Source organism: Cynocephalus volans, chromosome 2 (genome assembly GCF_027409185.1).
Source record: "Cynocephalus volans isolate mCynVol1 chromosome 2, mCynVol1.pri, whole genome shotgun sequence".
Taxonomy (NCBI): Eukaryota; Metazoa; Chordata; class Mammalia; order Dermoptera; family Cynocephalidae; genus Cynocephalus; species Cynocephalus volans.
Window position 1 is genome coordinate 158,483,177 of NC_084461.1, and position 25,004 is coordinate 158,508,180.

Genomic DNA, 25,004 nt, shown 5'->3' on the forward strand with positions numbered 1-25,004 from the left:
GCAGGACAAAATCATTAAGTACGTACAAGACATGTCTGCCTAGCATGGGTCAGATTAGCTTCTCACCACCCAGACCTGCCTGTGAAAACCATGTCTTATTTATTCTTATACATGATTATCCATCTATTCTCCATATATGCTTGAGTTTGGACCCTCATTCATCTACCACTGGAATAGCATAGATTTCTAGGCATCATTCTGTCCCGCTTTAACTCTCTAAATTCATCCTGTACATATTGTTGCCAAGCAATTCCTTTGCTTAAAACATCATTCATTCCATCAATTTTAGAATAAAATCCTAACTCCTTAACATGGCAAATAAGGCCTTTTGTTATGTGGCTTCTGCCTTCTACTGAAGGTTTAATATCCATCCATGTCCTGCTCACTAGTTCTAAATGTGCCATATTATCCACTTGTATTTTGCACACGGTTTCTTCTCATTTAAAATGCTTATCTCACCTGTGGAAGAGTTCCTATTATTCTTCCAAAACTTGGCTCAGGCATCATTGCCTCTGGAAAGCTTTCTTTGATGTCTCTGGGCTCCCTCGATTAGTTCTTTCTTCATCCTATTCAAACTTTACCACAATCTTGTACTGCAACATATTGCCTTAACTTAACTATTTGCCTGTTTAAACAGCCACATTTACAAACTACATTATAATTTGCCTACTCCTTTGCTAGTCCCATAACTCCATCCTCTTCCAAATTCATGGCTTCTTGATGGAAGGCCTGTGTTTTCCTTAAAACTTGTGGTATGCAGTAAAGTACCTGCCCCAAAGCTGGAATTTAAAAAAAATATTTACTGAGTTTTTGTTTATAATTACTCCCCTTTGTCTTCCTGAAGTTGACACTAGATAACACTAAGGAAAACATACTTTTTATGTCATGAAATAATTGAAGTCTTAGTCTGTTTGAGCTGCTGTAACAAAATACCTGACTGTGTAACTTATAAATGACAAAAATTTATTTCTCACAATTCTGGAGGCTGGGAAGTCCAAGATCAAAGCACTGGCAGATTTGCTGTCTGGTGAGGGTCCAGTCTCTGCTACATAGCCAGTGCCTTCCAGCTGTGTCCTCACATAGTGGAAGAGGCAAACAAGCTCCCATTGGACTATTTATAAGGGCACTAATGCCATTCATGATGGCTCTACCCTCATGACCTAATCACTTCTCCAAAGGCCATCACCCCCTAATACCATCACCTAGGGAGTTAGGATTTCAGCACAGGATTTTGAGAAACAAACATTCAGACTACAGCAATGATTTTGTGAAGATTCTGCCATAGGTGTTAGATTTGTTAAAAAAACTTCTAAGTCCTTTTGTTTTGAATTTTAAAAACCCCAAACATTTAATAGCTTTGAACCTGAAATAATGGTCTATTCTTCTACTTAATATACCTAATTTGACAGCTCACAGGATACAGCAGGTATGTTTCCAAAATAAATATGACTAAAGAGCAATAAAAAAATATTTCTGAGAACAGAATTAGGAATTGGGTAGGAAATAACCCAATTCACAGTAATTACTAACTACAACAAAGGAAGAGACAAGATTTTTATTTCTCTTTTTTAATGAAATCCATGCACAGTTTGACATCAGGTCAGGAAAAGGACCAACCCCAGAGACTGAGAGGTAGTTTGCAGTTCATTTTTATCTTTTATTTTGGTCCTTTAATCTAAAAATGTATAGTTTCTTTGATCAATTATTTCATATGCTATTAAATGTTAGCTATGAAAAATGAGCAGTGGTTTGTTGTTTTCCTAAGGAGAAATCCAAAGCACACCTCACCACTCAGAGATGTTTATGATGATCACATGGTATCTAACATACACTGCTGTAGAAAGAGGAAAAACAAACACATTTTACTTTACAAATGCCCAAAGTCAATGTCTCCTGTTGTGAATTCTTCATCTCAGATTATTTTTAGAAGTGTCTGACAGGCACAAATACTTTCATTTCTATTACACAGTCAAGGATTACCCATGGAATTTAATATCTGATAACTAAATTATAGGATTTTTTTCATATCTAGTACATTTGTTACATCACTCTTAAGTATGTCTTCTCTGATGAGCTTTGGTTTAAGGCTTTCATACATGCAAATCTACTTTCTAGGGGTCCTCTTCAATATGAATTTTATAATGATTAGTAAGTGACGACCTGTGGTTGAAAAGTTTCCCACATGTGTTACATTCATAGGGTTTCTCCCCAGTATGAATTCTCTGATGTGCAATACGTGATGAGCTTTGTCTAAAAGTTTTCCCACATGTATTACATTTAAAGGGTTTCTCTCCTGTATGAATCCTTCGATGCTGAATAAGAGCTGAACTTTGGCCAAAAGATATCCCACATTCCCCACATCGATATGGTTTCTCTCCAGTATGAATTCTTTGATGATTACTAAGGGATGAGTTACACCTGAATGTTTTCCCACACTCATTACATTTATAAGGTCTTTCTCCAGTATGCATTCTCTGATGCTGAATGAGAGCTGAACTTTGTCTGAAAGCTTTTCCACATACTTTACATTTACAGGGTTTCTCTCCAGTATGAATTCTCTCATGAATAATAAGTGTTGAATGGGAACTTAAGGCTTTGCCACATTCATTACAATTATAAAACTTCTCCCCAGTATGAATTATTCGATGTCTATTAAGTCGTGAAATAGAAGTGAAGCCTTTTCCACATTCATTACATCTATAGGGCTTTTCTCCAGTGTGAATTCTTTCATGTTGAATAAGAGATGCACTCTGACTGAAGGCTCTCCCACATTCACTACATTTAAAAGGTTTCTCTCCAGTGTGAATTCTCTGATGATAACGAAGGGATGAGCTAGACTTAAAGCTGTTGCCACATTCATTACACAAATAGGACTTCTTTCTGGAATGAATTCTTTGACATCCAGGAAGGGATGTGCTACAACTAGATGACTTCCTACCTGGGTTATATTTGTAAGGATTTTCTCCAGCATGGATTTTTTGATGTATAAAGAGGCCTGACCTTCGGCTGAAGGATTTACCACATTCTTTACATCTATAGGATTTCTCTACAGTATGGGTTCTTAGATGTTTATAAAGGGATGTACTAAGAGTGAAGGCTTTCCCACATTGTTTACAAACATATGGTTTCTCTCCAGTATGAGTTATTTGATGTTGAATAAGAGCTGAACTTTGGCTAAAGGCTTTCGAACAGTCTTTACATTTAAATAATTTTTCTCCACTATGGTTTTTCTCATGCTTACGAAGGGATGAAGTATTAATAAAGGTTTTCTCACACATACTACATTTATATCGTTTCTCTGCTGTCATTTTTGGTTGACTAACTAAATGTGAATTCTGTTTGAAGCTGTTTCCTTGTATTTCACATTTTCGTGGTGTTTCTTCTCTGGGAACTATCTGTTGCCTAACAAGAACTGACTTTGGGCTAAAGGTTTTGTTAAATTCAATATTTTTATGGCTTCTATCTACAGTGAGGATTTTTTTGTGGGTGACTGAAACTATACGAAAACTTTCCTTTTTGTTATGCTTCTTCTCTAGTCTGCCTTCATATAGGCAAGTTTCTTCTGATTTCAAGTCCCATGGTCCATTCCCTTTGTATCTTTTCCTTATTGGTCTCTGAAATGAAGAGTCTTGTGTCTGACTTGACTTTGTGATGTTATGACTGTTCTTCGATCCTAAAGGAAAAAAAAGAAAGAAATTGAAGATGTTCCATGTGATATCACAGCATTTGGCTACTGAGACTAAATGTGTAAAATAAATAAATACTGATATTTAAATAAGGTCTTCGTATCTGGTAAAAAAATAGCAAGAGGAAAAAATAAGAAAGTTAGGCAGTATAAAAAAATAACTGATAGAAGCTGAAATACTAGGGTGAAGAAAATAAAGCAAACCCATTTAAAGAGCGTGAGAATTAAAGCAATATATGATAAACCCACTGCCAATATCATCCTGAATGAACAGGAACTAGACAAGGATGCCCACTCTCATCACTCCTATTCAACACAGTGTTGGAAGTACTAGCCAGAGCAATCAGAGAACAGAAGGAAATAAAGGGCATCCAGATTGGAAAAGATGAAGTCAAACTGTCCCTGTTTGCAGATGACATGATCCTATATATCAAACAGCCTAAAGCCTCTACAAAAAAACTCTTAGAGTTGATAAATGATTTCAGCAAAGTTGCAGGATACAAAATCAACACACAAAAATCAGTAGCATTTCTATTCTCCAATAGTGAACATGCAGAAAGAGAAACCAAAAAAGTCTGCCCATTTACAATAGCCACCAAAAAAAATAAAATACTCAGGAATTGAGTTAACCAAGGATGTGAAAAATCTCTATAATGAGAACTACAAACCACTGCTGAAAGAAATTAGAGAGGATACAAGAACATGGAAAGATATCCCATGCTCTTGGATTGGAAGAATCAACATTGTGAAAATATCCATACTACCCAAAGTGATATACAAATTCAATGCAATCCCCATCAACATTCCAATGACATTTTTGTCAGAAATGGAAAGAACTATCCAGACATTTATATGGAATAACAAAAGACCATGCATAGCCAAAGCAATGCTGAGCAAAAAAAAAATAAAGCTGGAGGCATAACACTACCTGACTTTAAACTATACTACAAAGCTATAATAACCAAAACAGCATGGTACTGGCATAAAAACAGACACACTGATCAATGGAATAGAATAGAGAATCCAGAAATCAACCCACACACCTACAGCCATCTGATCTTTGACAAAGGCACCAAGCCTATACACTGGGGAAGAGACTGCCTCTTTAGCAAATGGTGCTGGGAGGGCCGAGCCTGTGGCGCACTCGGTAGAGTGCGGCGCTGGGAGCGCTGCGACGCTCCCGCCGCGGGTTCGGATCCTATATAGGAATGACCGGTGCACCCACTGGCTGAGTGCCTGTCACGAAAAACCAACAGCAAATGGTGCTGGGAGAACTGGATATCAATATGCAGGACAATGAAACTAGACCTATACCTCTCACCATATACTAAAATCAACTCAGAATGGATTAAAGAATTAAATATACACCCTGAAACAATAAAACTTCTTAAAGAAAACAGAGGAGAAACACTTCAGGAAGTAGGACTGGACACAGACCTCATGAATACGACCCCAAAAGCACGAGCAACCAAAGAAAAAATAAACAAATGGGATTATATCAAACTGAAAAGCTTCTGCACAGCAAAAGAAACAATTAACAGAGTTAAAAGACAACCAACAGAGTGGGAGAAAATATTTGCAAAATATACATCTGACAAAGGATTAATTTCCAGAATATACAAGGAACTGAAACAACTTTACAAGAAAAAAACAAGCAACCCAATTAAAAAATGGGCAAAAGAGCTAAATGGGCATTTCTCAAAGGAAGATATACAAATGGCCAACAGACATATGAGAAAATGCTCCACATCACTCAGCACTGAGGAAATGCAAATCAAAACCACACTGAGATACCATCTCACCCCAGTTAGGATGGCTAATATCCAAAAGACTGTGAACGATGAATGTGGGCAAGGTTGTGGAGAAAAAGGAACTCTCATACATTGTCTGTGGGACTGTGAAATGGTGCAGCCTCTATGGAAAATGGTATGGAGGTTCCTCAAACAATTGCAGATAGATCTACCATATGACCCAGCTATCCCACTGCTGGGAATATACCCAGAGGAATGGAAATCATCAAGTTGAAGGTATACCTGCTCTGCAATGTTCACTGCAGCACTATTTACAATAGCTAAGAGTTGGGACCAGCCCAAATGTCCATCATCAGATGAGTGGATATGGAAAATGTGGTATATCTACACAATGGAATACTACTCTGCTATAAGAAAGAATGAAATACTGGGCCAGCCCGTGGCTCCGTTGGGAGAGTGTGGTGCTGATAACACCAAAGCCACGGGTTCGGATCCCATATACGGATGGCGGGTTAGCTCACTGGGTGAACCAAGACAAGGGTTAAGATCCCCTTACCGGTCATCTTTAAAAAAAAAAAAAAGAAAAAGAAAGAATGAAATACTGCCATTTGCAACAACATGGATGGACCTAGAGAATTATATTAAGTGAAACGAGTCAGGCACAGAAAGAGAAATATCACATGTTCTCACTTATTTGTGGGAGCTAAAAATAAATAAGTAAGTACACAAATAAGCTGTGAGTGGGGAAGGAAGAAGGCACAACAAGTACAATTCCTTGAAGTTGATATGACAAGCAAACAGATATGAAGTTGTTGGGAGGAAGGAGAGAGGTGGGAGGGAGGAAGGGGAAGGGGGAGGGAGGGAGGTTTCAGTAATGGGCCACAATAAGCAACCACATTGTATACTGACAAAATAAAATTATTAAAAATAAATAAATAAAGAGGGTGAGAGAGTAAGAGTGACCATAAGAATTTGCTGATGAAGAAAAGAGATTAAAAGGGGTACATTAGCTGGGCAAGGCAGTCTGGGATCAGAATACAAAGTCCATGATAGACTCCTAAATTATCTTCTTGACATTTCTCTTTGTGTAATCATTCCTAACCTGAAATGTCTTCCCCTCTGTTCTCCCATGCCAAACGCTTTGTATTCTTCAGATTCAATTCAAAAGTTACCTCTCTTTTAGTCTTTTCTTGACTCTGAGCTTCCACAGTCCATTCCCCTTACTATAGCACTTACCAATGTGTTACATATATATTATAAACTGTCATAATATATTATATATACACATTATATACACATATATAGTATATTATATTTATATATCTTTCTAAATCTATATATCTCACTTTTCTCTAACATAAGTGTTTTTTACAAGTATATTATGCCCTCTTTTCCTATATATCCTCTTGATGGCAAACCAATTATATATAAAACTTGTTTGCTCTGTTAATCTGCTTTAATTACATACATATCTTAATCTGAACAATGTCAAATATTTTTACTTACATATTAATTTCATATATACACATATACATGCATATGTGTATACATACATATATATTACACTTATACACACACACTTCAAACCCTGTAGAAATTGCCTTCCAGGACAGTACATTGGTAACTGAGAAGGTTTCAGGGCCAGTTCAAACAAGAAAGCATTACTGCATTGCTACAAGGTAGGCATGAAACCAACAGCTGCAAGCTAGGAAGGCAGCCTATTCATACATCAAACAAGAAAAACTATATAGGGAGGGTTGAAAAGAGTCAAAGATCAACAGACGGGCATGGATATAAAAAGGTAAAGCAGGGTTAACATGAAAAAGTGGTAAAGAATAGAATTCAATAAATATTAAATTTTTTCAGGGGAATAGTTGTGCACAGTTTGGCATTTTCTCCTGGGCTATAGTTGACCATTTAAGGAGACTGTTATGGGCAAATGTGTTCCCCAAAGTTCATAATTGGGACTTAATCCCCACTGTAACAGTGTTAAGAGGGTTATGGTAATTGAAAGGTAGGCCTATACGAAATGATTAAATTGTGAGGACCATGCCCCTAGTGAAGGATTAATCCATCGATGGTTTAATGGTGGCCATGGGTGTGGTTATGATGGCTCTATAAGTAGGGTGAATGAGAAGCTTAGCTCTTTCTTCCTTAAGCCATTTGCCATGTGACACCCTGCATTGCTGTAGAGACACTACCAAGAACATGGCCCTCACCAGGTGTGTTCCCTGGATTTTGGACTTCCCAGCCTCTGAAACTATAAGCAATAAATACTGTTTCCTTACAAAATACCCAATTTTAGGTATTCTATTATAAGCAACAGAAACAGATGAATACAGGGATCCCTTGCACCTCATTGTAGCTGAGATTCCTACCTATTTGACATTCACGTCCTCAGTCACCTCTGTACAAATTCCTTCTGCTTAGTGAATATAATATAGTCTGCTTTCTCTTTTCTTCTACCAGTGTTCATTTTTCAGTTTCCTTCATGAATAACTCCTCTTCTGTATCCTCTTTCAAAAACAATATTCTCAGGGTTTTGGAATTTTTTTCCCACTCTACACCGCTCCTTAACTAATATTATATGTACTCATATCTTTACTATTTATTGTAAGAAAAAGAGGTTTTTTTTTTTTTTTACTCTTTGCTTAATGCCTTCTTAGTTATTTCTCCACTGTAGGCTTTCTAAATCAATCAAATTTCAATCCTTTACTTGGGCCAAATGTACGGGGTGTGGTGACAAAAATGGAACACTTTCCTGTGTGTATATAAGCCATTGTTTCCAGATTTAGTACATGTGCTGGCAAGAAGGTAGCAAGATTCTGCAATTTAGATTCTGGACTATAAGGTATTGGTAGAGACCCTGCCTTAGGCCTTAGTGCAAAGACAAGCTGCAACTATGTGACCAACTCACCCTTACTAGAGCCCTGAGCATCAGGATTGGGTATCTAAGAAGTATTTTGTTTCCCACGCATTACTGTCTCTACCAAGGGAAAAAGTAGGAAAAGAGCAAACCTGAGGGGGTATCTGTTTTAAATATGTTTGTTATGACTGAGATGCCTTAACAGACATTGAAGATATCAAAATAGTCAGTTGTATACAGTCAGCCCAACGTATTTGCAGGGTACTGGTTCCACGACCTCCACGGATACCAAAATCTACAGATGCCCAAGTCCCTTAGTCAGCCCTCTGTATCTGTAGGGTCCACATCCATACATTCCATCAACTGCTGGTTGAAAATACAGTATTTTTGATACCAATATGTATCAAACCAACCAGATTAAAAATATGGTATTTTCAACCAACTGTGGGTCAAAATATTTTTGACTTGTGCTTGGCTGAGTCTGCTGATGCAGAACCTACAGAATATGGAGAGCCGATTATATTATTCTGGAGTTCCAGGAAAAGGTCTATAGATAGGCAGTTGGTAGTCATCAGCATGTTGGTTTTATTTAAAGCAAAAGAACTGAAAGAAATCACTTGGTCACTGTGACATTTAGTGGTTAAGAAGAATATCAGGAAGAGTATAGTGTTTTAGAAGCCAAAGGAGGGAAGTATTTAGGGAGGAGTGAATGATCAATTGTGACAAATAACTTGACGATTAAAAACTTGACCCTGATTGTGGCAAGGTAAAGGTTGCTTGGGATTTAATGACAGTGCTCTTATTGGATTAGTAAGGAAGAAAGCCCAACTGGAGTGCACAGAGGAAACGAAAAGAGAAACATCAAGTACAGAAACCCTTTTAAAACTTTTTGTTTAAGGGAGAATAAGGAAATGCAACATGGGGAATTTTTATTTTTTAATCAAAGTGATTACAGCTACAAGGGTCCATGAGAAACCCATACAAACTCTAAAGTGCTAGTGCCTTAGTCCTGAATTCCTGTTTTCCACTGAAGCAAACATGAGTCCTGGATTACGGATATCCTAATTGTCCCTTATGATCTACTCAGAATTTTCTACAGGCCTACAAATGTCTCCTGAGGTGCATTTCAACCTTTGCTCCCTCTTAGAATCAAGCCTGGGACTGAGTTACCTCATGAACAAGGTTAAGACTCAGGTCAGAAGTTTAGAGACCAGAATGATCTTGCTAATTACCACCGCCCTGACTAGTTCCTGTCATTAGGTCTAGATTCTCCTCCCTGGCTCTTACTACACTTTGAATGTCTCTTCAGTCTTCTTCCCTCCCTAGATGATTTCATCCACTCCCACACCTCCTACATGAATGTCTACTCTGACTCTTCTAAAAATAGAGGTTTTTCCAACTGCCTACTAGAATTTTCATTTGAGTATCTTTCTTTTTAAATTTAGCCTGTCCAAATCTGAATGTTTGAAAAGTACATTCCTTTTCAAACCCTTTTACTAAGTTTCCAAGTTCAGAATGACATCATAACCTTTCCAGTTACTTTCCAGACACCTTCCATAACCTTTCCAGATTCTCCGTTTCATCTTAGAATCTTCTCTCTCCTGCATTCCAAGTCTAGGGAGTCATCAAATTCTCTTAAATCGCATCACTTTCTAACACTGTCACTAACAGGTCCAAGTTCAGGATCTCACTCTAGAGTGACTACCGCTACAGACCCTCAATTTGCTCCTTTGACCCCTGTTTCTCACCTTTCCAGTATTATTTCCCACTGGATTTATCCCTCAATACATAAAACTCCTTTTGTTACTTCAAAAAGCATTGATTGCTCCTTATTTTACTCATTTATCAAATATTTAAAAAGTACCTACTAGGTCCTAGGCACTGGTGATGTGCAACACACTATGGATCCAGTAATGAAAAGAAACAGTTTTTTTGTTCAAGGAGTTTACAGTTTGGCATTAGAGACAAAAAAGTCACTAGGCAATCACAACACAATGTGATAATTTCTACAACAAAAACACAAGGTAGACATGGATGCAAACATGAGCTTAGTACAAAATCCAAATTATCCTTAGAGAGTGGAGAGTGCAGTAGGGAAGGGGTGCAGGTGGTGGTTAGAGTTTTCTGGAAGAACTGACATCAAAGATGGGAATTTAAAGGATTAGCCATAGCCTAGACGGAAGGGGAACCCTCATGCTGAAGGCAGCATCAAAGTCTTCGAACCCCGGCCAGCTTTCCAGACTTACTCATACTTCCTAAAGTATCCCTCACCACCTTATCTTGTAGGCAGGCAGATTCAAAGTTACTCCTATAAAAATGTCACTTGCATTTGCAGTCTCACAAGGTTTTCTAGAGTCAGAGAACTGAGAGAGCTATGCTGGGAACTGTATATAACACCAACAAAGGAGGTAGTACTGCATATTTGCATATTAAAAAGCAGAGTGAATTGTACAATGAATCCCCAAGCCAGCTTCAACAATCACCAACCCTGTTCTAAATTGTTAAGGGCTGAATTGTGTCACTCAAAAAGCTATGTTTAAGCCCTAACTTGTAGTACCTCTGAATGTAACCTTATTTGGAAATAGGGTCTTTGCATATTTAATCAAATTAAGATGAGGTCACCAGAGTGGGCTCTAATCCATTATAACTGATGTCATTGTAAAATGGGGAAATTTGGACACAGGAATACACAGAGGAAACATGATATGAAGACACACAAGGAGAACACGATGTGAAGACAAAGGTGGAGATATGACTGATGTGGCTGCAAACCAAGGAACACCAAATACTGCCAGTCACCAGTACAAGACTGGAAAAGGAAAGAGAGATTCTATGCAGAGTCTTAGAGGGAGCAGGGCCCTGCCAATACCTTGATTTTGGACTCCTATCCTCCAGAACTGTGAGGCAATAAATGTCTGTTGCTGTAAGCCACCCAGTTAGTGGTACTGTTATAGCAGTCCTAGCAAACTATGCAAACCCCTACATTGCTCCTCCTAGATTATGCTAAAGCAAATCCCAGACGTCAATCATTCCATCCATAAATGTATCAAAACTACTATTGTCATGCCCACCAAAATTAACACTGTTGTTTGCAGTTATTTTTGCCCTTATATATAAACTTATCATACGTCAAAGGAATTTGAAATAATTCTTCTCTACATGGCTAAGCCACGAACCTGAAATGCAATTAGGGTCATTTGTTTCATTTTGCTTTCAATAGTCAGGGGATACTTTTTTGTTTCTATTTAATTTTCTTATAATTTTATAAAACATTTTATAGTTCTAAAGTCAAAATTATTAAACAAGATATCTTCAAAAACTTCTAAGATTCTATCCCTGTTCCCTCCACCCTTTTTCTTCCTTCACCTTATAGGTAACCATTTTTATTGATCTGCTTTTATCCTCTTTTTTTCCTTCTTTTTTTTTAAATAAAAAATATACACACATTTTTTCTTGGGAGGGGGGTATCCCCTTCCCCACTCCTATAAATAAGTACTATACTTACAGTTTTGTTCTTTTTCCCACTTACTGCTATATTCTGGAGATCAGCTCACAGTGGAACTTGCAGAGGCCTTCTTCATGCCTTTTTACGTCTGCACAAAATTCTATTGTGTGGATGTACCACAGTTTATTCAACCAGATTCCTTTGATGGACATTTGGACTAATCTAACTTTAATATATCAGGACTCTACATTGGGACATAATAAAAATATAGCTATAAAGCTTTAAATCAATTTCCATATTGCTAATAAACAATAACATAACATTTATATAATCCTAGCCCAAACTGGACCTGCTGATCTAACATCATCCAGAACTACAGGTAACCAAGAAGAGAGCAGACTAAGGCCTCAGAACTACTCCTCAGAGTGAGGAAGCTCTCTATGTACTGACATGGAAAGAGCTTCAATATATATCAAGTGAAAGGGGGCAGAATAAGGTGTATTGCATAGTATAAGTGGAATGAAGAAAGAAGAAAAAATATACATATTTGTTTATATATGGATAGAAGAGCTCTTCCAACTATTGCTGCTGTCTCTTCTTCACATCTGATTTTTTCTCTACATACACACATATATATGTAAATATATACATATATATTTTCTGCTCTAAATATCTTCCTACATATAGAGTATCCTACAGTTGTCCATTTCTTCCCTTCCACTCACCCCCATCAGTCCCATTCTTGCTTCTGCCCCGCCACTATGATCTCCATGTGGCTACGACAAGACATTCTCTTCAGTTCTCACCGCACTCACCTCTCAGCAGCAATGTGACAGTGATCCCTCTTTTCCCTCTTCCTAAACTAGAGTGACCCCGTACCTTAATCCGCATTCTTCTCATTTCCCATGAGCCACAATCTCCTTTGTGTACTCATTTTCCTCCTCCTCATCTGTAATCTTCGGATTTCCTTAGGGTTTAGTCCTAGGCCTCCAATTCTTCTCACTCTGTCTCTGTCTATAGGCCAGCTTCAATTACTAAATTATACTCTAGGCAAAATTTCTTTGCTCTCTACTCTCACTTACAGCCGACTCAAACTAGCAACTGAGACGCCTCAAAGTCAAGACACCTAAAACCAAATTCATGATTATTCCCTCCAACCTGTTTAATCTCTGTCTCTGTAAATGGCACCAGTTCTCAGTTTAAACCTTGAGAGGCATCCTTCACGCCCCTCTCTCTCTGATCCCTCATCTAATCAATTACCAAGAACTGTTTATAAATATATCTCAAATTCATTTACTTCTCCGCATCTCTACTGCTACCATCTTATTATGATATGAGCCTTGCCTTCAGTGGCACCACACTCTCCCAATTTTCTTCCTATCGTACACCTACACCTGTCTTCCCTATGAGTTTATTTCTCTCTACCTGGCTGCTCAAAATGCTGGAGTTCCTCAAGATTTAGTCCTAGGCTCTTTCTTCCTCTTACTGTAATCTGAACCTTCTTCCTAGGCTAACTCAACCTCAACACTTGTTTCGATTAATCTACACTGACCAGCATCTCCCAAATTTACATTTCATGCTCAATCTGTATTTTGAGGTGTAGTAATCCAAAGCCAACAGGCTACTTGACATTTCTACTAGGATAACTGGGTCAATCAAAGACAATTTAATTCATCCAAAATCAAATTTATACCATCCCCCAATCTGATCTTCCAGTGTTACTCAATCTCAGTGAATGATATCATTGTCCATCCCAGAACAAGCCACAAACAAAGCAAACATTTCTGAGAACTCCATCTCCATTGTCTATCATACCTAATCAATCTCCAAGTCCTGCTGCTTTTATCTCCTAGACATCTCTGGAATTGGTTCACTTATTTCTGTCTCCATCACCACTAACCTAGTCCAAGTCACTCATGCACTGGAAGCCTACTCTGGCCACGTACTGTTTTAGGTTTTGAGGAAATGGGAACAAATGACACAGGCAACACGGCACAAGAGAGTTGCTTACAATGCAGAGGAAAAGACAGATGATGAGTAAATATGTACTATTGTGCAGTGCTAAACATGCGGAAGGAAAATAAATCATGGCGAGGGGAGAAACAACATAGAGGATGGAGGGCCATGTTTTAGACAAGCTGCTCCTGTTCAAAAAAGTGACACCTGAGCAGAAACCTATGCAATGCAAGACAGTGGTGAGCCACATAGGCACACTGTCATGAGGAAGAAAAATGGTCAAGGAAAAAGCAAGTGCAGAGGCCCTAAGGTGGGAGCCCCCTTGGCCCGTGAGGTGAACTGCAGGGCAGCCAAGGTAATTAAGAGTTCTCAAATGAAGGGCAGAGCAGGAAATGGAGGTGAAGAGGTGGCTGGGGCCAGACCATATAGGTCTCTGAAGGCCATGACGGGGACTCTGGACTGTGCTCTATGTGACAGAGACACAAGAGGTTTTGAGCACTGGAGTGACACAACCCAATTTACCTTTTTTTTTTTTTTTTTTTGTGACCGGTAAGGAGATTGCAACCCTTGGCTTGGTGTCGCCCGCACCGCGCTCAGCCAGTGAGCACACCGGCCATCCCCATACAGGATCCAAACCCGCGGCCTCGGCGCTCCCAGCACCGCTGCACTCACAGCGCCGCACTCCCCCGAGTGAGCCACGGGGCCGGCCCCCAATTTACCTTTTAAATAGATTATTCTGGCAGTTACAAGGAGAAGAGATGGTGGTGGCAAGAGGGAGGTGCAGGGCCCATGGTGGGGAAGGCAGGGGGACAAGAACAAGATAAACTCATACAAACGAAACAGGGCTACAGAGCACTCTGGCTCCACTTTCACCTGTAACAACAGTCACTTTGAAAACCACTACTATGTCACTAGGGCTGCTGCTAACCCCTGCTGCACTTTGTGCCAATCAGGAAAAGATGCCCCTTTCAGTGTGCAGATGCAGCCCCAGCAAAGCTGCTGAGCGACCCTCAGCTCACACCCCACATGGTTCAGTACACCCTGGAGGGCTTCTTGCATCAAGAAAACAAAAGAAGAGAAAAAGACAAGGACAGAAAAACAAACTTTCATTGGAAGGACTTGATTACCTAGATCATCCCTGGAATTTTAAAAACTGTAGATTTCCAGAATATTTTCACATTTGGGTATAAAACAAACTTACACATTTGGGTTAAAACAAACTTATGAGATGTACAAGTTGGTTTAACCCCATTATTCTTATTACAACTCTTCCAGAAAAGCACAACCTAGGTGAATACACACTGGGCTCATTTATTAAAAAAAGAGACCAAACGAAAGACACACAACCTTTGAGCCATTTCCTCCCTTCGATACCATGGGATGACACATTTGGTTTCCTTTTTTTGTTTTTGTTTTTTCTATTTGTGAATAGTTTCAAAGTAGAAATAACTAGTACACTTTGAGGTTCTAGGGAGTCCTACCACTGGGAACATAAGCTTTTCCATCACTGGCTGTGCAAAGGTGGGTGTTTAGTTCTGGTCTAGAGTCAACAATCTGAGGCAATTCCAAGAACACCCAGGTCCTTCAATGGTGCTTGCAGTGAAGTGTGCTCCCACTGGGACGGGAAGCTGTTCTGAGGCCACTTTGGTCCAGGCCGATGTGAGCCTCGCAGGGCACAGCATGGACACAACCACACGTCAGCACCTCCAGGACTCCCCCCTGACTTCCATCTTTGATTAAAGAAAGGAGGGCCATCCCATCAGGAGGATCAGAGCAGAAAACAGCTCTGATGTCCATCACTTCACTCATTAATCCACTCAGTTTTCCTTCAGGACGTCTTCACAAACCTGGGGAGGGGGCTGAGCACCCCTGGCCCTATTGGTAGGTGCCCAAGTCTCTTGGGACAGCTCTGGACTCCATTCATTCATTCTACTCATTTTAATCCAACGACGAGTCACTCCTCTCAGGAAGGGAGACTCGTTCCCCTACTGGATGCTCCGGAACAATTCTTTCTTCTCTTCCTCTGATCTTTCACACCAGACTCAGTCCACACCTAAAAGCTGGACTGGCACCTCTCCTAACCATCAACTGGCTCACTCCTACCTGTGTTGTTTACTTTGTGGTGGCTTCTGGCAGTTTCCACAGTTAGTGTGACAGTTCAAAAGATATACAAGTGTGGTCCCTAAATAAAAAAATCTCAACTTATCCTGGGGAGAAAGCTCTCCCAGCCCAGCATGGGGGCTTTTGGGCTGAGGCAGTCTGTCCTACAGTTCCTCACTGTGCCCACGGCCCAGGCCATCACCTACTCTCTGGATATAACAGCTGCTAACCAGCCCTTGCACTTCTCTGCCACAAGGGTTTTCATGGTGGCCGCAGGATTGTCTCTGCAGAGTGTACACCTGAGCCTGGCCCCAGGCTGCTTATGACTGCTCAGAACCTGCCAGGGCCCGTGACTTAGTGGGATCTTATCCCCGCTGTTCTTTCCTGTTGCATTTACCCTTGCCCTTGCTCCCTGTGGACATGTAGGATTCCCTTCTCCAGACCTTCGCACACGCCATTCCTAGGGCCTGGGATATTCTCCACATGCTGGGATTTCTGGCCCTTCCTCAGGGAAGTCTTTGCTGACACTGCCCCTCCTGTTCTGCCTTCTCATGGCATGTTGTCCTTCCCAGAATGAGTAATTCTCAACCTGTGTGTGTCAGTGCATTCGCCCTTGTCCTCCCCACTAGATTGTGGAGTCCCCAGTGCAGGACCTGCATCCCCTTCTGCCCAAGGCTACCCCGCCTGCACCCAGCACAGACTTGCTCACCACTTACAAAGGGACAACAAAGCAGGGGTGAAGGTTCAACATCCCAAGTACAGAACTCTCAGTCACTGACGGCTGCCTCTCCTTTTTCTCTCTTCTGATTACTTCTCAGGCCTGGTCAGATTCCTCTTTCTTACCCACCTCATAAATGTTGGTTCCTGGGATTCTGCCCTCTGCTCTGTTCTCTCACCCAGTCAGCTCAAGGCTTCAAATACCACCTTCTTACTGATGGCTCCCTGATCTCCCATTTGGGTTCCAACCCTGTCTATCTTATATAACTGCCCACCAGAGATTTCTACCCAAGTATTTCATTCACATCTCAAATGAAAACAATCCCACACTGAACTCATCCTGTACCCTTATCAAGCTGGCTCCCCGTCTTCCCTCATGAACCCCACAGCACAGGCCTTCGTCAAAGCCATACTAACTCCTGCCTACATTACTGCAAGAAGCTCTGCAAGGTTTCCCACCTTTATCAATGTAAATCTATCCCTCACAATGCTTCTGAAGTGACCATTTTTATTAAATTCAAATCACATAAGAACTTCATGATTATATTCTTTGTGAAAACTTAAAACACTGTATGTAAATAAAATCCTCTTTCAGCACCCTTATTCTTGATTCTATTCCAAATGTAACTAATGCAACCAACTAAGGTGTGTCTGCCTAACCTTTCTCTCAGTGCTTCCATGCATATACACATACAGACAAACACACACACAACTTTCTTTAAACATACATGGTGACATGTCATAATAATGCTTTGTAACGTGCCTTTCTCCCTAATGGGCCTTGGAGTTCTGTCCACATCAGTGTATTCTTTCTTTCTAGCAGGCAATGCATGCCAGAGTAAGGACACACCACAGCTTCTTTAGCTACTTTTCTATTGAAGGACATTTAAATTGTTTTTGATTCAGTCCAATTCTCCTAAGACATCAAGGACCATATAATTCTCTGCTTAAATTCTTCAATTACTTCCAAGTCATCCATCAGACAGTTCACATCTCTTAGTACTGTACCAAAGCACTTACAGCATGGTCCTTACATAGCTTTCCAATCTCATTTTCTTCCTCATCTCTTTCTTTTTGTATATACATACCCTGAGCTTCAGCCAGAATGAATTATTTGCAACTCCTTAAATATGAATACATGAATGAATGAATACATGAAAATGCAGCCCTTCTCTGAAACAGCAGAAAAGAACAAGAAAAGAGGTCCAGAGAGATTTATTTGTGGAGTGATTACATGAGAATAAGAAGAAACTTGTGTCTAGGAACCTGGGCTTCCCCTTCCCCGTCTCTTCCTGAGGACTGAGAACCTACAGGAAGTTTTTCAACCCACACTCCAAGCTGCACCTCTTATTAACCAACTCTTTGTCTGCAGCAATTCCCAGGACCTCGGGCCCACCACTCACCTAGAGAGGAACCTGCGGGACTTTCTTTCTCTACCTTCCAGGGATCTTCTCCTCGCTGCAACAGGGAGATCACTCTCGGTTTGGCAAACTGGAGTCCTGCTCATAGACCCCCCCCCCCAAAAAAAAGGCTTGGTCTTGTTTTGACACAAATAGGTATCCCACACCGAGGTCAAAGGTTCAGATCCCCACACCAGCCAGCTGTCAAACAAGGAGATATCCCAGATTTAAGGGCAAAACTCAGAGAATAGAACAAAGAGATTCTGTGGGGTGTTCAAGTTGTGCCCCCACAACGTAGGGGGATGTGTTAAGGAAAAAGCAAGTGACGTGTAGAACATCACTTTGGTATAATTAATTGTATGTTAGGGAAATATGATAAACATACAGCCTTGGTAATTACCTTTCCATAGAAAAGGGAATGTTAGATGTATAGACTGAGTTAAAATTTGTAAGCATGTATTTATGGAAAGGATTATATACCAAGTAGCTTGATTAACATGAAAAAATCTATCTTACTCCCCTTCAACAATGGCAATGGTCAGCAAACTATGGGTCTTGGGCCAAATCCAGACCACCGCCTATTTATGTATGGCCCTCATGCCAAGAATGGTTGGGGGGAAGAAAAGAGAGAGAAATATGTTACAGAGACCATATGTAACCTGCAAAGCTTAAAATATTTACTACCTGGCCCTGTATAAAAAAGTTTGCTGACCGCTATGAAAGACAAGTTGGAAAGGCAAGTGGTAGGTCCAGCGATTGAACAAAGCCCTCTGTTGAGAGAAGAGGAAACAAAACATAGAACAACTGTGGAGAAATGAAGCCTGAACCATGAAGAAAACTTCCAATTTGCTACTATATAGAGAGAAGAGGACAGTGATTCTCCTCTATTCTCTAGGGCAATTCCATAACTATAAGAGGGAATGTGTTTTTAATATTTTTTTTTAATACAGATCTGATTTGTATAATTCTGAGGCAAAACTCAGCTCTAATTTTTTGATGACCCACAGCTTTCATTCAGGGTATGAATGGGTGCTGAGATATTCCAATTTCTGAATTCTGTATCTACAGGGCAAATTTCCTTACCCAGTGAGGCCAGGTTACTATAGTTCTCCAGCATCACATCCCGGTACAAGTTCCTCTGAGAAGGATCCAGCTTTCTCCACTCATCCCGAGTAAAGAGCACAGCCACATCCTCAAATGTCAGTGACACCTGTAAAGACAAGCCATTCCAGCAAACCTAGGACCATCCTCACACAGAGTGAAGAAGGCAGCAGATGGACTACGTGTGAAATGCTTCTGATGCTATTCAAGGTTCTGAAGGTTCCAGGTCATTTGTTTAATGAACAACTGATCAGTGACAAATATATACTGAGCAGCGCAAAGTATGAACCAGGCATTGTGTTAACTACTGTAAGAGACGTTTATCTTTTTTTGATGGCTACTTGGTAATACATATTAAAAAGCTCAGAAATGTGTATATTCTTTAACTCACCAATTACTATTGTATTGTAATGAACAGTGCACAAAAGTACACCCACAAGTACTTATTATGGTGTTTGTAAGAGCAAAAAAATGGAAACAACCTAAATACTCACTGAAGAAGACTGGGTTAAATAACCTAAGGCACTATCTGTGTGCCTACTCAAGTTTGAGAATAGTAATTATGGAAAATTAAAATAGCTATAATTTACTGAATGCTTTCTAAGGGACATGTAAGGCATTTACAGCAACAACCCTGTGAGGAAAATACTATTATTGTCCTCATTTTACACAAGAAAAAATGAAGTCAGAAAGGGTAAAAAATTTGTCCAAGTCACACAGCTGGTCAGTGGTAAAAGTGGATTTCCAATCCAGGTGAATGTCTGTAACTCCATTCTTAACCACTCTGCAAAACTGCCTCTAAATGCCTACTTCATAGGCTTAAGAAATAAATGAGATAATCTATACGATGGAGATGGATAGTGACAATGACTGCACAACGATGTGAATGTATTTAAAATGCCACTGAATTATAAACTCAAAACGAGTTAAAATGGTAAATTTTATAGTATGTATATTTTCCCACAATAAAAAAAGGTTAAAATATTAAATACATGCATACATACATGAATGAATGTGCACAGAAAATGATTTTGAGGGATGCATACCAAAGGGCTGATAATAATTATATCCAGATGTTGAAGTAAGAGTAACTTTATTTTTTATACATATATATTTTTTATTCTCTGAAATTTTTACCGTGAGCATGCAATACATGTGTAAGAAAAATAATGTACTGGTATATGGGGGAATACAGGAAATGATCTTTGCCCTCAAAGAATGCACAATCCAATTGACAGACAAGGAAAATGCATGAAATAATTTGAACAATGAAAGAAAACTGTGTAGCTGGGTTGGACTGTACACCGGGTCCTAGTTCAACCCTTATTTTAGAGATGAGGAACATGAGGTCCAGGACATTGAAGATCCCAGGTCACATGCTTTACTAGTGACAGTGGCAGGACCACAACTAAAGTTTTCTAACTGTCAACCCAGCACTACCTCACTGTTCTCTCTGGTATTAAATTTTTGGTCACTGAGTTTTACACCTAAGTCCACCTGATGCATGGGCAGCAGGTGTGTTTAGAGAAGTTGCTTATGGGATTCATGGGCACACCGGGATGGAGAAGGTTCTGAACAGGTAAGCAGCTTGGCTCTGCTGGAATGGAATGAGAAAGACCTAAAAGAAAAAAGAGCAGCCCAAATATGCAATGTCAGGTCCTGGCCGTAACGTCAGAAGATCAAACCCCACTGCATTTGTGAGTCCAAAAGATAATGTCACATTGCTGAAGAGCTCTGGTAACATGGGGCTGGATCTGTGCATGTGCTGAAAGACGTACCAGAGGAGGGGCTGGACGTCTGAGCACTGAATGAGGGCCAGACACATCTGAGGCTGAATTCAGATTGCTTGACTTATCTGAGCCCCTGTTTCCTTGTATGTATGCAAAATGTGGATACTTCCTGTGCTACTGTGAGAGAAATAACGACTGTAGAGCCTGCAGCATGTTTCCCAGCACACGGGACACTCAACATCAATTGTTACTGTGAGATGAAGACGAGTAAAGAAAGGACAAGTATTTTCTGGGTCCTAGACACACTATACGGCAGTTTCTGTCAACATTAACATTATTAATATAACAATATCATTCAGCTACCACAGCAACCACACACTGAGCAGTTACCTATGTGTTCGGCCCTGATCCACTTTCTCTGCACTAACTCATGTGATCCTTTCACTTACTCTAGGAGGTAGGCATGGTTGTTACTCCCATTTTACAGGGGAGGAAACTAAACAGAGAGGTAGAGTCATCTGCTCAAGGCCCACAAACAGTAACAGAGGAGATGGGTTAAAACCCAGCCATCTGGCTATAGAACCCCACTTCCTAACCATTGTGTACACTGCCTTTCCATCCACCACTGATATTTCACGAAACTCTCCCCAGCATCCTGAGGAGACCCCTCCAAGTGTGCCTCCTGCAACGTGGCTATCCTTTGCTCATGTCATGTCTCACTTGGAGGGGTGAGACACAAAGATAAAAATGGCAGGTCAAGATCAGTTTTTAGGGAGTGGTACAATAAGGCCTATTAGCCACAAAGTTAAGAGGGAGAAAAAACTAAAAACTGTGAGTTGGAGAAGCCTGGAGAAGGTATCATGAGGATTCTCAGGCAAGAAAAAAAAGAAAGAAAAGCATTCTTGCCAAGGGCAGGGAGGAAGACATAGATGAGTGAAGGAGGCAGGGCCAAAAACGAATTTTCCCAGGTGTGCATATTCTGTTTCTAGTGATACAAAGACACGTGGCATTTTACCTGCCAAATTAGCGATCATATGATGGATTTAGTGAACAAAGGTATGTTTACTAAGGAAAGGAAAGAGAAACACTACACACAGATGAGGGCAGGCAGAATTCCCTACAGAATCTACCACCATAAGGGTGGACCCACTACTCCAACGTAAAAGGACCCGGGCTCCAAATCCTGGTGAAGATTGTACTAGGTAGAGAATTTCAGTTAGAGAGGAAAAAAAGAAAAAAAAAGTTCATCTACTGAAAACTGAGATGGCAATGAGCTCACCTGAGTCCTTTGCTCAGTAGCCATGTCCTCTTCCTCTAAGGATGGGTGCAGCCTCCAGAAGGCAGATCTGAGAGGAAAAAACAGAGAGACAGGAGGAAGCCCCTTCTGCTTTCCACCCCCTCAGAACCAGCAGCTCTGAAGTCCTTACATCACCTGCGAATGACCCCATGTGCCCTCAGAGAGGGAAGTCAGGAGAAGCTAGGAGCGGACAGACCACAGAGAAGGGCTGGGGCCATCCTGGTCCGGGACCCAACTCTTCCTGGCTCAGAGAGTTTCCCGAGAAGGACACTGGATTTTACTACCAGGAGCAGCGACGCACTGAGCCTCAGCACCAGCCAGGCTCCACCTTACCCTGCTGAGTCCCACAGCGCCAGTAGGCACTGCTAGCACCCCCACTGTATAGATCAGGGCAACTCGCAGCCAGTGAGGCTGGCACCAGCACTCCAACCACAGCGGGCTCCAGAGTCTCCCCTGTCACTGCGTGCCGTGTGACAACTCTCCTCCACCTCTAGCTCTTCCCCAACAATTCCTCTCCCTCCTGTCAAGAATCGATTTCCAAATTTTAAGGGATAACTCTTCCAGCAAAGGAAAACGATGGTTTTCCTAAGGCGAGGGGGGGGGGGGTGCGGGGAACGGGCAGAGAAACCGAAGACCTGGGTTCCAGTCCTGGCTCTGCCGCTGGGGACCCCGAGCGCCTCACTCCTCTGTAAAGCAGGTCACTAAGGCTGCCGCCTGGTCTGCGCTGACGCTGAAGGGAGGAAGTGCGTTTTCTCCCGCGTTCACCGAAGGCCGCAGGGACCGGGCAGGGAACGGGGATGGACGGGCCCGGAGGAAGCAGCGGAGAGGCTGGGCCTCGGGCAAGCGGGGACGAGGTCCCCGACCTGACGCGTCCAGGGGCAGCGTCGCGGGACGGGTGGTGGAGGGCAGGCGAGACGCGAGGTGCCCGCCCGCGCCCCCAAAGGCCCCTCCGAGCGTCTCGCCGGCCTGTTCCCCGCGCCCCGCCCCCTCCCTAGGCCCTGGTCCGCCGCTGCCTCCCGCCGTCCCTCCGCCGCTCACCTCCCAGGCTCGGGGATTCCCCGGTGCCGAGCCTCCGAGGTCCGGAACCGCCGCGGCCGACAGCAGCCTGGCGTCGGGACCCCTCCGGGCGACGCCTGTACCCACCTCAGGCCCAGAAGCCGCTCAGCAGCCAAGCCGCAAACGCTGCGCCGCCCTCGCAGAACCAGGAGGGGCGGGGCTGGGGCCGTGCAGGGGAGGCCGCTTGCGCCTCTGGGAGATGTAGTCCACGTGAGGACCCAAGGATTCTGGGAAGTGTAATTCTCCGCTTTTATCTGCTGAGGCGGGACCCTGGCTGAGTGGGTCACATGCCCAGACACCGGGGGAGGGCTCTCAGGTGCCTGGCCCGGTTTGCTGCATCCCTTAGTGAGTTGTAGGGCCCTGGGTTCCGGGTCTTTTAGGAAGGGAAGGGTGGTTCTCCCAGGACATTGTCTTGTAGCTATGTGTTTGCATAAATGATTGTTAAGGCCACTAGGCAGCTGCCAAAATTAAATTTATTAGTTAACCATTTAGATATTTTCTGATGTTAATTGTCTGTATAGGTCCGTTGGCCATTTCCTATTGAAACGTTCGTTTTTTGGTATCATTTTGAACTACCGTGTATGCATTATTTTTTAAAGAGGAAAGTGCTTTGTTGTTTAGCCTGACTATGAAAGCATTGCATTCATTTAAAAAAAAAAAATTTACACAGTATGTGGAATGAAGAAACGTAATAAAGAAATAAATCCAGCAGAAACATCGATTCCATCTGTGTGTAAATGCTATTTGGTGCACATACACACTTGAGTAAATGAAATAAAAATAGAATCACAATTCTTGTCCTACTTTATTTTTTGGTCAAACTGCATTTATTCAGGAACACCGGCCTATTGGCTCAGCTGCAGAGGTATGTAAGCAGGCTCAATTTTTACAATTCTTTGAATGCCACACCTCGTAGTACACAGACCTTGTAAAATTTGACTAGCAGGGGGGGAAGAAGATATAACAACCACAATTATTTGAAGTTGATATGACAAGCAAACAGAAAGGACATTGTTGGGGGGGATGGGGGGAGGGAGAAGGGAGGGAGGTTTTGGTGATGGGGAGCAATAATCAGCCACAATGTATATCGACAAAATAAAATTAAAAAATAAAAAATAAAAAATAAAAATAAAATAAAATAAAAAATCCTTTTGAAAAAAAAAAAAAAAAATTTGACTAGCAAGTAGTCCTCAATAACCAGCTGGAAATCAGCATAGGAAGTAATGAGAAAGGAGCAGTATCAAGAAACTTCCGATTTAACTACTTCAGCATTTATGCTATTTAAAATTGTGAAATGTGCACGCGGAGAGCCAGTTAGAACATGTAGTTCATTCTAATGCATGGTTATAAGGGAAACACCCCTGCAACCACCCACCCAAATTTGGGAAGTGGACCCTTACTAATACTTAGGACTCCCTTCCCAATCACAGCTAGTATCATGACTTTTGAGATAGACCTTTTTTTTTGCTTTTTTTTTTTGTGGTCTTACATCCTTATACACTAGTTTTATCTGTTATTAACTTTGTATAATAAAATCATACAACTGTATTTTTTGCATTTTGTTCTCCAAACATTTTGTTGGCTTCACCCTTGTTATTGCATATAGCTTTACCTAATAGATGGACATTTGTGTTGTTTCTGGGTTTTAACCATCAAGAACAATGGTAAAACAAATACAGTAATGTTGCAGCAAGCAGGACTGAAGCCATTTTGGGACCTAAAACCACATGGGCTCTAGAAGATTTTAAAAAGACAGTTTTTTTCTTGGTATGAATTTATTTCTCTGAGTTTCCTTTTTTCCCCCTGGCTATTTGATATTTTGGACCTTGGTTATGGGGCAAGATGATATTATTTACCTGAATGTAAAGTTGTATTCCAGCCAGCCTGAAGCTGCAGACTT

At 41.2% G+C, this 25,004-nt stretch overlaps 1 protein-coding gene across 2 annotated transcripts; it reads right to left on the reverse strand.

Moving 5' to 3' along the window:
• Nucleotides 1-1,567: 1,567 nt before the first annotated feature.
• ZNF354A (zinc finger protein 354A) lies at nucleotides 1,568-23,228 on the reverse strand. 2 transcript variants are annotated; one of them, XM_063085624.1, is made up of 5 exons: nucleotides 23,087-23,228; nucleotides 22,031-22,097; nucleotides 19,004-19,130; nucleotides 17,924-18,019; nucleotides 1,568-3,673 (listed from the first exon to the last, which is right to left on the reverse strand). In XM_063085624.1, the coding sequence occupies exons 2-5, from the start codon at nucleotides 22,052-22,054 to the stop codon at nucleotides 2,112-2,114; spliced, it is 1,809 nt and encodes a 602-aa protein (XP_062941694.1). In that variant the 5' UTR covers nucleotides 22,055-22,097; nucleotides 23,087-23,228; the 3' UTR covers nucleotides 1,568-2,111. The 2 variants fall into 2 exon arrangements, with proteins under 2 accessions (XP_062941694.1, XP_062941695.1); XM_063085625.1 differs by lacking the exon at nucleotides 23,087-23,228 and adding an exon at nucleotides 22,684-22,739.
• Between the last annotated feature and the right edge of the window lie 1,776 nt (nucleotides 23,229-25,004).